Below are 14,048 nucleotides of genomic sequence, written 5' to 3'. Positions count from 1 at the left end.
ATGCATCACTTACAAAGGCAGTCATTCCAAACTCTTATGACCCTGTGAGTGAAGAATTTACCCCTCATATTTCCCCTTAAACTTTTAACCTTTCACACATAACCCAACATCTCTGGTTCTATACCCACCCAAACTGAGTGCAGAAAGCGGACTTGAATTAACCCTATTTATATCCGTAATAATTTTGTTTGCCTCTATTAAATCTCCTCTCAGTCTTCTACTTTCCAAGGAGTTAAGTCCTACATAATTCAATCTTTCCTTATACCTCAGGTGTCGCCAGTTCTGGCAATGTCCTTCTGAAGTGATTTGAATGAAACCTGTATATTTCCAGTTTCATTGTGAATTGTTTGTCAGACCGCACTGGGAATCGAACCCATGACTTCTAAAAATGTGGACACCGAATATATGGGGAAAATGCAGCAGGTAGTTTGAGCAGCGAGAGACGGACGAGAAGCAGAGATAGCGTTTCGGGTGGCAAACCACCAAGCGATCAGGAGATTCTGCTGTCCAATCCCATTTTGCCGCAGATCTGCAGAATCTGCGGGTTGTTTAACGTGTATGTGTAGTTTCACCTTGTTCATCTCCCTTCCCTCTGAAAGCACAGAACAAGACTCAGTGCCAGAGACCAGCCAAATGTGAGTTTGCTCTGTTAAGTTAATCATGCATCATCTCCCTCACCACACGACAAACAGTATCTAAGCCAGTTGTTGAGGGGGATGGCCACAGGGATACTCTGGACTGGCACCTTAACCCCTTTGCCCTTCCTGATTGTCAGTCAGACTCTTATGTCCTGCAGCTTGGGTGCAGCTGACTCTCCGTATGTCCTACTAATCACTTCAGCAGCCTGCCGAATGATCCGGAGTTCATCCAGTTCGAGCGCCATCTTCTTAACATGGATTGTTGAAGCTTCAGCTTGATGTACTTCTCGCAGATTAAGTCTGCAGCGACGATGGAGTTCGCCCTGCCTTCCGAAATCCCAGAAGAGGAGCATTCAACTATCCTGCCTTCAGTTAAGTCTCCCATCAGAAATTTCAAAACTGCATCCCAGGCTGTTTAGAATTGCCACTCAATTAAGATAAGTAATAGATCTATTACTTTAAATTACTACCTTTACACTACTGATTTAAGTTATCTGATTCATATCATGATTCAGATATTGGCATAGCAGGCCCACAACCGGTCACGTGACCGCGTTTCCTGCTTCCATCTCACCGCAGTTCTGCAGCATCTGCGAGTTTCTGAGGCCCCGCCTCCCGCTCTCAACTCACAGAGATCACTTTGCACATGCTTGTTTTCCGGATGGTCGGTGGTTTTCTTTCCGTTCGGTGAGCAATCATCAAGTTCGCTTCGGTGAGTATTGCGGCCGGTCCCGAGCAGGTAGGTCTGATGTTGAGCAGTGAGCCTGTTAAATTCCCCGAACGCCCCCTCGTCCCGCTTTCTGGACAGAATCTGCCGGGATCGGTCCGGGTTGCGGGACGTGCACACCAAACCGCCTGAGATGAGCCCGCACTCAGCCCCTGGTTTTCTGGTCCGAGGAGCGGAATGTGGTTTTGAAGTCGGACTACACGAATCTCCATCTCCCGGCCCTGTAGCAGATTCGAACTTCACCTTGATCGATGCTTGGGGCCACTAATAGTATTACGTGATTCCGGGACAGGAAAAGAGGCCATTCGGCCTTTTGTGTTTTTGCGGACAGAGAATGTTAAGCAGTAATCGCAATTTCGGAGCACTGGTACGTGTATTTTTATATTTCGCCCGGTTGGACCCGGCAGTGCGACTCGGCAGTGAGATCCTGTTCGGGCACATCCTGTCGTTTTGGGGAATCGGTTTATTACGGTCATGTGCAGATGTACAGTAAAAATCTTGTCTTGCATCCCACCCATGCAGATCAATACATTACAACAGCACGTTGAGCTGACATAAGGTAATGGACGGAGACCATGGAGGGGAAGGTTGCTTTTCTGATGTTCTCAGTTGTATCCACAGTTCTCTGTCGTTCCTTGAAGTCATGGGCAGAGCAGCAGCCGTTCGAAGGCGTGAAGTATCCAGATAGGATACTTTCTACGAAGCCTTGATACAATTTGGTGACCGTCAAAGGGCAGTTTCCAAAGTTTTTTTTTGTTCTATCTTTTTCATTTTAAGATCATTTATGTAGTAGTATGGACTATTAATTCAGTATCTGTGTTTTGCTGGAGGAACATCTGTGATTGTCCTAGATCCCTTTTGCCATCTGGCTCCATCTGCTTATTCCGCATCCTGTCATTCAAACTCCGTCCAGCCTGTATCTCACCAGCTCAATGATATATATCAGCAAACTTTCTTCTGACCTTTGTCTTCATTGCAGAATGTTGTCTCTCACCATTTGCTTCATTGAATTTTCCAGGATTTTTTTTGTTAGCTAGAACTATCAGAGGTTTAATTGTATACAACACGAGGCAGGGTAAAAACATTAATTAGAATTTTAAGTTCACCATTACAAAATGGCTATAGTGTTAGTGTTCGTCATAATAAAACTCGTAGCATATTACGTTGAGTTTGTTATTTCCTTTTTCAGTTAATTTTGGTGAACCACTTCCTCTGTTTCCTGGGTAACAGTCCACAAGGTCTGCAAGAAGTGTTGCACATTTTTATCGCTCTGTGCTCACTGTTACTCAGCGTAAATACAGAGACCTCAGGGGCAAATGCAACTGAATGATAGTGGCGGGAAATGAAGCTGTGAACATTGATGGATATGGAATGCATGACAGCAGGGACAGAGTGAACTTAGAGATAACAAATTGGTGAGGGTGGGGTGGCATTTATATAAATCCGTTGAACAGTTTGTAGAGAGCCAAGCATATTGCAACCACTTGATATCTCTGCATGAAAACAGAGAGGAAAAATATATATTACTTTTGCAAGGTATTTAAAGTCAAAAGCAAGAAATACTGGAAACACAGCAGAACGGTAGCAACTTTTACATTCCCTGTTTTTAAACTGTGCCTTCCACCTTTTCTCCTTTCACAGATGTAGTTTAATGTGTTGACTTTCTGCATTTTCTGTTGTATCATTTTATACTAAAACCATTTCGTTCCTGCTACACAGTGGGAAACATGGCAGACAGTTGTGCTGGGCACGATCTCACTCACCGATAAAACCTGCTCTGTTTCGCTGCTGGAGACAAGATGACATTTATCTGCATTGTCTCACAACCTACAGCAGCATGAGCCGCGGGCACAGGCAGAGGATTATTAGGTTCTAATTCTGCCTTAGTGTGTGAATCGGAAATGGCAGGAACATCACGGCTAACCGCTGGCACCAAAATGTCTGTGTGGGTTATAATATTGGGACGGTGTTTCTGAGAATATGGAACTGGCAGATCCCAGACTTCTGTCCAGATTGGTATTTCTATATCTGAGATTGTAATTTTCTCAGTCTGCAGTGAAGCTGAAGTCTCTGGCGTTTGGACATAGGTTGTGGAGAACTCACTGACTAAACCGCTTATCGGGATGTCATACGTCAAACACTTTGGAGTGAAAGAAACCAGTAACTATGAGGATAGATGACGCTGGTAAATAATGTTTTCTATATGGATTTTTAGTACAGCGTTCAACAAGATCCCAGAGCTGATCTGCAAGGTGAGGTCAGATGGGTTTCACTGAGAGCTCGCGAGGTGGTTCCACACCGCGCTCGATGACAGGAAGCAGAGGTCGATGATTGAAGATGAATTTTGCGAATGGAGGCTTGTCGCGTTTGGTGTGTGCGTCTCAATGTTGAGACCTCTACCATTCATTGTTAACGCTATTGTTTTATCTATGAATGTACACAGCACATTTAGCAAGTTTGATACCAAATTAGGGTGTCTGTTTGATATTGCAACAAGGTACAGTGAATTTAAAAGAAATCTTGGTTAGTTATGGTAATGAGCTAAGGAAAAGGAAATGTTTTTCAACGTACAAGTGAGAGATAGTACATTTTGTACAGTCAAACCATACTGAGACTTGTATGATGAATGGGCGGGCACCGAGGGTAGTGGAACAGAGTGACATTGTGCACAAGTGTACAGTTCGCTGCAAGTGAACATGCAAGTATTGAGTGTGGTAAAGAAAACATGCCCTCCTTCATTATCTAGGTTAATGAGCTTAGGTCTACGGATATTATATTGTAGTTATATAACCAGATGGTGAGGTCACACACAGTATTATGTACCGTTCTTGTCACGCTACTATAGAAAAGACGTTATCAAGCTGAAGAAGGTGCATTAGAGATTTGAAAGCATGCTGCCTGACTAGAGGTCCTAGGTACACGGAGAGACTGGTCATGCTGGATCTTTATTCCACAGAGTAGAGGAGAATGAAGGCTGACATTGTAGTAGTTTATAAAATCAAAAGGGAGTATCGATAATACAGGTTGTCATGATAATTTCCCCCATGGCTCAAGCTTCAAGATTGTTTAACGTCACTCCAGTGCAGACAGTAAAGGGGAACAAAGTAATTGTTACTCAGGATCCACATCAGGACATACAAAACAATAAGATAAAGAATGCAATCATTACAAAATTAAAGCATAATACAGCTTATATACATGGATTCTATGACCATAAAATTACACTGGGCACAGAAGAGGTTGGGCATATGGCGACTGATAGGAAATTTAAAACTGGTGGTGAGATATATTGTGGCGGGTTGGCTTAATGGGCGAAAGTGTTGATCTTCGTTTGAGTCTGGTGGTCCTGGCATGGATGCTACGTAGGTAACCCCCACATGAATGGGACAAAAACCAATTACACAACCAATTATATAGTCTTCCTGTCCACCTCAATGCGGTTCCCGCACCATGGACTGATGCAGCATGCTAGGATGCCCTCTACTGCACATCTGTAGAAAAACGTGAGCATACATGCATAGTCCGGATCTGTTCATGCTCCTCAGAAAGTCAAGGCGTTGTTGAGCTTTTCTGATGGCGTGGAATGTTTTCCTGGACCTTAAGAGGTTGAGTGAGAAGTCCATTCCCAGGAGTGTGAAGCTTCTCGCAGATTCCGCAACTGTTCTGCCGAAGTCAAAAAGGGCATGAGTTGTGTAAGTTCTCCTGAAGTCGATAGCCATCTGCTTTGACTTGTTGACTTTGAGGAAGAGGTTATTTCCGTGGTACAAAGCTCCTTAGCTCTTCTCTCTGTATGCTGCATCTTGGCTGTTTGTGGTAAGACTCACCACTGTCATGTCACTGGCGAACTTAAATGTTTCGCCGTGCAATTATCGGTGAGCAAAGTGTACGGCAATAGTCTCAGCACACAGCCATAAAGTTAGGGGGTTGGACACGTGTGTTTATGATGATGAGGAGAGAGGGGCGTTTGGGCGTTCTTACTGTCTGAGGTCTGTTGGTTCGGAAGTCAAACACCCAGTTGCACAGTGGTGTGTTTAGACGGATTAGTAAACACTACTACACCGGAGTAGTAAACACGAATAAACACAATAGTAAGTAAATGTTCATCAGCGTCTGACGGACAATACTGTTGAGTGTCGAACTGAAATCCGGTAGCAACATGCGTGCCATTATCAGTCGTTCAAATCAGTCCTGTTGGTTGGCTTTAGTACCACCGGGCGGTAGTCGTTTTAAGAGCTTAGCACCATAAGACATAGGAGCAAAATTTCATCATTCAGCCCATCGGGTTTGCACCTCTATTCCATCATTGCTGATCCCGGATCCCAATCAACCGCATACACTTGCCTTCGAACTGTATCCTTTGATGCCTTGACTCATCAGGAAACAATCAGCCTCCGCCTTAATTGTGCATTCCACAAATTTACTCTATTTTGGCTGAAAAAAAATAGTCCTTCCATCTATTCTAAAGAGTCGACCGTTAATTTTGAGTCTGTGCCCACTACTTTATAACACCACCATAGGAATCATCTTCTCCACATCCAGCCTAGATAGTCGTAGAAAATTCAATGAGAACAATCCGCATTCTTCTAAATTCCAGTGTGTACAGGCCCTAAACTGCCAGCCCCTCCTATATATTAATCTCATCATTCCCGGAATCATCCTCGTAAACCTTCTCTGGACTCTCTCCAAAGACAACACATCTTTTCTGAGATATGGGGCCCAAGACTATTGACAAAACATTAAGTGTGGCCTGACTATTGTCTTATAAAGGCTCAGCATTATATTGTTGATTTTATATTCTGTTGCCCTTGATATAATAACCGACATTGAATGTACCAACTTTACCACAGACTCAACCTGTAAATTAACCTTCTGCTAGTCTAGCATGAGGTCTCCTAATCTCCTTGCACCGGTGATGATTGAAGCTTCTCCACATTTAGACAATAGTCCGCACTATTGTCCCTTTTTAACAAAATACATTATCATACATTTCGGAACATGTATTCCATCTGCTTTTTTTTGTCTTTTCTTCAAATTTGTCTAAGTCCTGCAGGAATCTCATTGCTTCTTGAGCAGTACCTACCCACTCACTAATCTCCGTATAATATTCTGCATGGAGGCCGGTGACCAGTGGTGTGCCTCGGGGCCCTGTTCTGGACTCCCACTCATTATGATTTTGGGAAATGACCTGAATCAGTAAGTGGAGGGATGGGTTAGTAAATTTGCTGTTGACACAAAGGTAGGGGTATTGTGGATAGTGTGGAGGGGCAGCAGAGGTTACAGCGGGACATTGATCGATTACCAAACTGGGCTCAAAATTGGCAGATGGAGTTCATCCAAGATAAGTATGAGTTGGTTCATTTTGGTTGCTAAAATATTATGGTAGAATATAGCATTATTGACAAGTCTCTTGGCAGCGTGGAGGATCGAAGGGATATTGGGGTCGGAGTTGATTAGACTCTCAAAGCTGATACGCTGATTGACTCTGTGGTTAAGAAAGCTTACGGTGCATTGGTTCTCGTCAATCGTGGAAATGAGTTTAAGTGTGAAGAGGTAATGTTGCAGCTATGTGAGACCCTGGTTAGGCCCTACTTGGAGTACTGTGGTCAATTATGATCAGCTCATTACAGGAATGTTGTGAAAACTATAGAAAGGCTGCAGAGGACATTTACAAGGAAGTTGCCTGGATTAGGGAGCATGCCTTATGAGAATAGATTGAGTGAACTCGGCCTTTTCTCCTTGGAGTGAAGGAGGATGAGAGATGACCTAATAGAGGTGTACAAGATAATGAGAGGCATTGATCGTGTGGATAGTCAGAGGCACTTTTTTTGTCCCAGGGCTGAAATTGCTATAACTAGAGGGCATAGTTTTAATGTGCTTGAATGTAGGTATAGAGGAGATGTCAGGGGTAAGTGTTTTACAAAGTGAGTGGAGTGTGCTTGGAATGGGCTGCCTGCGGCGGTGGTGGAGGCGCAAACGATAAGGTCTTCTAAGAGACCCCTGGATGGATACATGGAGCTTAGAGAAACAGAGGGCTATAGGTAATACGTAGTTCTAAGGTAAAGACATTTTCGACACCCATCTGTGAGCCTATGTTTCTGCGTTTCGATGTTTCATTCGCAACCTTTGCAGCAAAGCCATCAACTGCATTATACTCATCGTTGGCAAACAATGTGAAAACAAGCGGTCTCATTTCTGACCCCTGAGGAACATCACTGGTCACATACAGCCAACCAGAAAAATGCCGGATTTATTACCAATCACTGCTTCCTGCCAGTCATCCATTTTGCTATCCATGTCAGTATGCTACCTTATCTTATTCGTAACGTCATATGAACATCTTGTTAGCAGCCTCATGAGTGGCACCTTATGAAATGCCTTCTGAAAATTCAAGTAAATGGCATCCATTGAAACCCCTTTGTTCATCCAACTTCTTACTTCCTCGAAGAACTCTAACAAATTTGTCACGCAAGATTTATCTTTACAGAAACCGTGCTGAATTTGAATTATTTTATGATTAGTCTCCAAGTACCTCGGAACCTGATCTTTAATAATAGACTTCAATCACTGAGGTTCTGCGAACTGGCTTATAATTTCCATTATTTTCCCTTCCTCTATTCCTAAGCGCCGCAGGGTCATGTGCAATCTTCCAGCCTTCCCGGACCATACAAGAAGTATCAAGTGATTCTTGAAAGATCATGACCAATGCATCAGTTACTATTGAACGAATGAATTTATTTCATTTTATTTCGGTCAGTGCAAACATAACAACAAGCATAATTTTCAATGATGATTTCATAAGACAAAATTAAATAATAAAAATCTTTTAAACAGACTGAAAGGGAGTAGGCTGTTACTACAGTTTATTACGCCTACCCCCTTACTTATACAAAAACATTGACGTCAATCATCACATCCAAAAAAACATAATCTTTTAAAACAAAATCCAATTCCATGTAACAGTTATTTACATTACTCCCATTCATTTTAAATCATGTATTTTTTATTTGTTCTTTAAATTATTTTTATTTTTTTTTAGCTTGTTAAGTGTGGTGCATGTTCTTTTTAATTCTCACTACAACAGTTCCATAGTTTCACCCCTCTGACTGTAATACTATATTTTTTTTAAAAAAATGTGTTCTTATCCTTCGTTTTTGAAATATACATGTTCGTCTCAATTCATGTTGACTTTCTCTCATTTTAAACAATCATTGGATACTTTGTGGTATCTGTCCATTTTTTTACTTCATACATAATTTGTATTATTTTAGAATCTGCGGAATCTCTTAAGCATCCTCTCTAATGACTCCGGGATATAGTCTATCTGGTCGTTGTCTTATTCACGTTAGAACTTTAAGAGTCTCATTCGATCTCTCATTGGGAAAGGCTGTGAATAAATTGGCTGTTCCAGTTTGCACCAGTAAAAATGGGCCTGGATGTTCAGTGTTCAATTCATCTTTGGAAATTCCCCCTCACTCTCAATTGTTTGGCAGTAAATGGGAGTCATACAGAAACCCTAGATGGTGGAGCGAGAACAGCGCATCACAGGATCATTCCCTTCGCCCCACACTGTTGTGCTGAACCTGCCAAAATTTTTATCAAAAAATCAAAATCCTCCAAAAACTAATCTCTCCTACCTACACAATGCAGCCAGCTTTCTTATATCCATGTTTCTACCCAAATGTTTCCTAGACGCCTCTAATATATTTGACTCTACCACCATTCCAACAGACACGACTCAGAATAAAAAAAAAACTTCTTACTGACATCCCCCTTTAAACTACCTCCTCTCACCTCCAATGCAAGTCCTCTGGTATTAGACATTTCAACCCTGGGAAACAAATGCCCCTGTATGTATGCCTCCCATAAACTTATGAACCTCTATCAGACCTTCCCTCAAACACTCCAAAGAAAACAGCCCAATATTATTCAGCCTCTCAGGGCATGATAAATCTGTACTAAGAATTGGATAATGGTTGAAGACGTTCTTATGAAAGATTGTGAACCTGAATCGTTACCTTTGTTCCTTTCCCTACCACACCTGCTGAACGGATCTAGTAATTCCAGTTTCACTTGATTACTTCACCCGGGTGTGGTCTATGTCTCCTAGAAATGGACCTCTGCACAGGCGCTCATTTTGCGACAGTTAGTAAAGCAGTAAAGAAACAACAATATTCCCAGTAAATAATACTGGTACCAATGTGCCTGTAATTTGCCGAAGTGGGTTCAGTACAGTGGTTGCTAACAATGTTTACAACAATAATCATTAATAAAGGTGTTCTGTATGGGGAACCTTTAATGGTTCTGCGCCATTGTTCAGCGGCGTCAGAGACAGGGTGGTGAAGGTGGTTATTTAAACCTCCTAAATAGATGTTTCCATTTGGTAGAGATTCTGGGATCTGACAGCAGAACATAAGAATAAAGAAGCTTCCCTTTAAAACTGAGATGAGAGAAAATTATTCATCCAAATATTGGTTAATCTGTGGAATATGTTGCGACAGAGGCAAGTGGAAGTTGTCGTTGTGTGTAGTTATGTTCTTGTTGTTTTACCGCTAACGCAGGAAGGCAGGAATACGGCTTTGGAAAAAAGATCAGCCAATGTTAGATTGTAGAGCAGACTCGATCGACCCAATGCCCTTTTGTATCCCTTATCAGTGTTTCTCAAGTGCAAGGGACAACTGCAATTTTGTTCACTGAGATCACTAGATTTGCATTCATTGTCTAAACTTCAGTGAGTTTGTTTTTTAAGAACATTGGGCAGGAATGCGTTGCTCTCAGTTCCCACTCACAGTTTGCATTGACTCAGTGAGGAGAAAGTATAGAGAGTCTAATTTGCTCAAACACTGACATTTCAGACATTGCAATGCTGTAGGACGTAGTTGGAGTGAATGTGCTCATCTGTACCAATTATGCCTATGGCGGACACGGTTGTAATGATTGGGTCTGGTAACGAGCTGTCAACAACCCAGCGATTTAAAACCACTCATATTTCCTCCTTTCAAAATCATGCATCCTCTGAAATAGCGGTTGTTCAGCTCTGATGTTTTCTTCCATGGGTATGTTACGTCATACTCAAACTTCCTCCCTTTATAAAGTGCCCCAGGTGCATTGTGCTGCCGTTATTAAAGAAAGGTGGAATTGCATTAAGCTACAACAACCTGTCATTTCAACAAGCTGCAATGATAAACCCACCCTCCAGTATATCGTCATTCAAACCTCTGCTGAGAACATTCTTTAAAGCAAAATGTCACAAAACTTCATTTCCTTCACTCCTCAATTGCAATTGCCAAACAATAGTTTAAATCGATATTTTTTTCTACTGATTAAATTGTCAGAATCCATTAATCTATGATGAAGAAGAGGTAGGAATTGGAATGAAGTTAAGTTCCCAGTTGAACCAAAAACAAGCAGAAGTGAACTAGTTATTGACTAATGAGCATGAAGGCAGTTCCACTGAAGCTGCTGGTGACAGTTTTCAAATCAGTTGGTAGGGCGATGGGAAGCAGATTGTTCTGTCAAACGAGGGTGCAGATGATTTAAATGTAGAATCTGTGTTCGGAAAGACTGTGGAAGAATAGGATTTGAACAGGGCATCATGTAGTCAGTTGAATAGGTTGAAATGTGTTTACGCCAACAGAGTAAGTATTCAGAATAACAGTAACTTAGAACATGGTTCAGTACATGGATGGTACTTGCTGCCACCATTACAGAACATTGCTAGTTAAAAGGAAAGGTTGCCCATTTGATGTTCCGGGTTTACTTATTTCAAAATTCATACGCATGGCTGTGAAATGGGGACGAGTGGATTTGTTAATCCTTAAAAGTATCACAGCTGCAGAAACGGAGGACTTCGGGCAAAAGGTCAGAAACAGAAAGGGAGCATTCCTAAAGAACACCAGCCCCCTCCAACACACACACACACACACACACACACACACACACACACACACACACACACACACACACACACACACACACACACACACACACACACACACACACACACACACACACACACACACACACACACACACACACACACACACACATATATCCCGGGACATTGAGCAGATATGTCAGCAGTTTTGATAAAATACAAATATCACAGAATCATTGTTATTGTTGACTTCACTTGCCTGATATTGATTCCCACCCTCTATTCAGAACATGCTTAAATAGGGTAAAATATTTTTGTTATATCCAAGAACGATTCCTCATATAGTATGGGGATGCACTAACTAGACGATGCCCTACTGCATCCAGTAATAGCTGACAGGCCTCTTAGTGGGCTTCCTTTTTGGAGGTAGAGACTAAACAAGGGGATTAAATTCAGGGTGAGTAGGAGATATTTAGAAGTGATATGCGCAGTAACGGAAGTTGGTGAACTGCAGGAGGAAATGCCTGAAAGAGTTTAATGGGCTCAAGGAGGGGCGGTGCCCGGAGCGTTTGGGCTCATCACAGGAATTTGCGATCATCTCTTTTGGCATTGTCATCAGCATCGTCGCATTGGGCCGAAGGCACTGTATCCGTGCTGTCATTTTTCATTAACTCACCAGTAGAACACGGCAGACAGGCTATGGAAGTTAGTCCCTAAGCCAAGTGTTACAAGACATGGAGGTGCTGTCATATTTGCAAAGGTAACAGACTAGACTGGGAAAAAAAAACACCAAAGCTGTTTACAAGATGGGGATGAGCAGGCTGTTTACAAGATGGGGATGATCTAAGGGAGCTCAGATCCGTCAATCTGGATATCTGCTTTTTGTGCAGAGGGCAGTCTTCTTTGCTGCTATATGTTGCTGGTATGCAGAAAGACGATATACTGTAAACTCATCATGCCCTGTACTTCAATATTATTTAATCCTGCACACTGCAAAATACGTTTTAAATGTAGCTGCTGTAACAAATGAATTTCGCACTCAAGATCTATAATGTTTATTATTATTATTATTATTATTATTATTATTATTATTATTAATATTATGATTATTGCTGTTGTTGTTGTTGTTTTCATGATCATCATCTTCATTATCTCTCTCCAGCTCAGTCTTTTTGTTGTGTGTAATTCAGAGCATCATCAGCAGATGGAGATTTCCTGAACCGGAACAAAGTGAAAACCAGAAGACGGCATTAAACAATTGTCAGTCAGAACCCAAATGGCTACAGGTAATGTCACTGGGATTGTAATTATCAAACGCTTACTGTAGCTAACATATCGAGAACGAAACATACGAAGGCGCCAAAGGGAGCACAGAGAGGTGCCCTTTTACATTGTTCCCAAAAAGCGGCCTTGAGTAGTGGATCAATCAATCAGTTCCATCACAGGTGCATGACATCAGGAATAATCGATGCAATCCACTCAACATGGAAACCTTTATCCGAATTAAAGGAACAGGAGGTCCTGAATTAGGTAGATGTAGATGAGACACAGACAGGAGTATGACAACAGTTCTTATCTGATGTGTAATAGGCCAGAGAAGAGACATTAAGTTTCACCCTTAGACAGCTCCCTACGTGGAGGTGCCTTCAAATTGCAATTATAAAAGGCAGCGGAAGAAAATTGGGACATTTCCAGGAGAGCACGAATGCGAGAGTACAGTTCCAGTTATGGAAATTTCCCTATCCTGTTCCCTGATCCTGTTACGTGAATTTCAGGAGAGTTTCCTGGAGGGTGGTTCCCTTGCCAAGCTCAGAACGTTCCCAGTGAAGGAGATGCTGTGAGGGGTCTAGGAGCAGGAAAAAGATCTTAGTATAAAATAAACACGAGAATGCATGTGGATACTCGAATTCCAGAGCAGCGCATAACACATCCGGGAAGAGTTCGGTATGTCAGACATGGACATAAACAGATATTCGAGATACTGGACCAAGACGCTTCATCAGGAATGAGATGGAAGGGGGTAGAATGCAAATTATAAATATCGGGGAGGAAGGGTGGTTGCAGAATGAGATAATCCAAGTGAGTGAGAAAGGTTAAGGTCTAGAGAAGAAGAAAGCTGATAGGAGACGAGAGCTAACCATCGGAGCACATAAGTCGAATCCCAGCAGGAAGTAATAAGCAGGTGAGAATATCACATTGGGAAATAGAGAAAGGGCGCAGAGGTGCGGAGGGGAGGATGTGGCATTTGTTTTCTAGAAGGATCAGGTTGCTGTTTTTTTTTCCCCAGACGGAAAATTAGGTGTTGTTCCTCCACCTTGGGTGTAGCTTTACCTTGGCACAAAGAGAGGCCTTTGAAAGTCACGCAAAACCGAGAATCAGAATTAAAATGTTTGTCCACCGTGAAGTCCCGCTTGTACGGATAGGGCTGAGCTGCTCGACATAATAGCACCCCAATTTGCGTCGCGTCTCACTATTGTAGAGGATGCCACCAAAGCAATAGATTCCTTAACCTGCACGCTCGCTTCTACTGTCTACCCAAGATCCACAAATTGGATGGTCCTGGTAGGCGTAGTGTCTCTGCCTACTCCTGCCCCACTGACACCTCACGCCACCATGTCTGAACTCCATTCTATTCCCACTTGTTTCATTCCTTTCCAAGCTACAGGCATGACCATTCTCACGACTTTGCTGTCCTCAACAATTTTCAAAACCACGGCCTGACCGCCGTACCTTCACCATGAATGTTCATTCTTCTTGCACGGTCTAAGAAGGCCTCGAAGCTCTCCTCTTCTTTTTTGTTAAAAGAAAC

At 42.3% G+C, this 14,048-nt stretch overlaps 1 protein-coding gene across 2 annotated transcripts in view; it reads left to right on the top strand.

The window, feature by feature from the left end:
* Positions 1 to 1,270: 1,270 nt before the first annotated feature.
* The window catches only part of LOC140724411 (NACHT, LRR and PYD domains-containing protein 3-like), a 30,723-nt gene continuing 17,945 nt past the window's right edge, over positions 1,271 to 14,048 (top strand). Inside the window, exons 1-2 of one of the 2 annotated variants that reach the window (XM_073038860.1) lie at positions 1,271 to 1,350; positions 12,430 to 12,525. In XM_073038860.1, coding sequence (XP_072894961.1) covers positions 12,516 to 12,525 — 10 coding nt within the window. In that variant the 5' untranslated portion in view covers positions 1,271 to 1,350; positions 12,430 to 12,515. Of the gene's footprint in view, positions 1,351 to 12,401; positions 12,526 to 14,048 lie in introns of both variants that reach the window. The other variant, XM_073038859.1, reaches the window with a different exon arrangement.

The sequence above is a fragment of the Hemitrygon akajei genome, unplaced genomic scaffold (genome assembly GCF_048418815.1).
Source record: "Hemitrygon akajei unplaced genomic scaffold, sHemAka1.3 Scf000207, whole genome shotgun sequence".
In the NCBI taxonomy this organism is placed as follows: domain Eukaryota; kingdom Metazoa; phylum Chordata; class Chondrichthyes; order Myliobatiformes; family Dasyatidae; genus Hemitrygon; species Hemitrygon akajei.
This window is presented reverse-complemented; position numbering and strand designations above follow the sequence as displayed.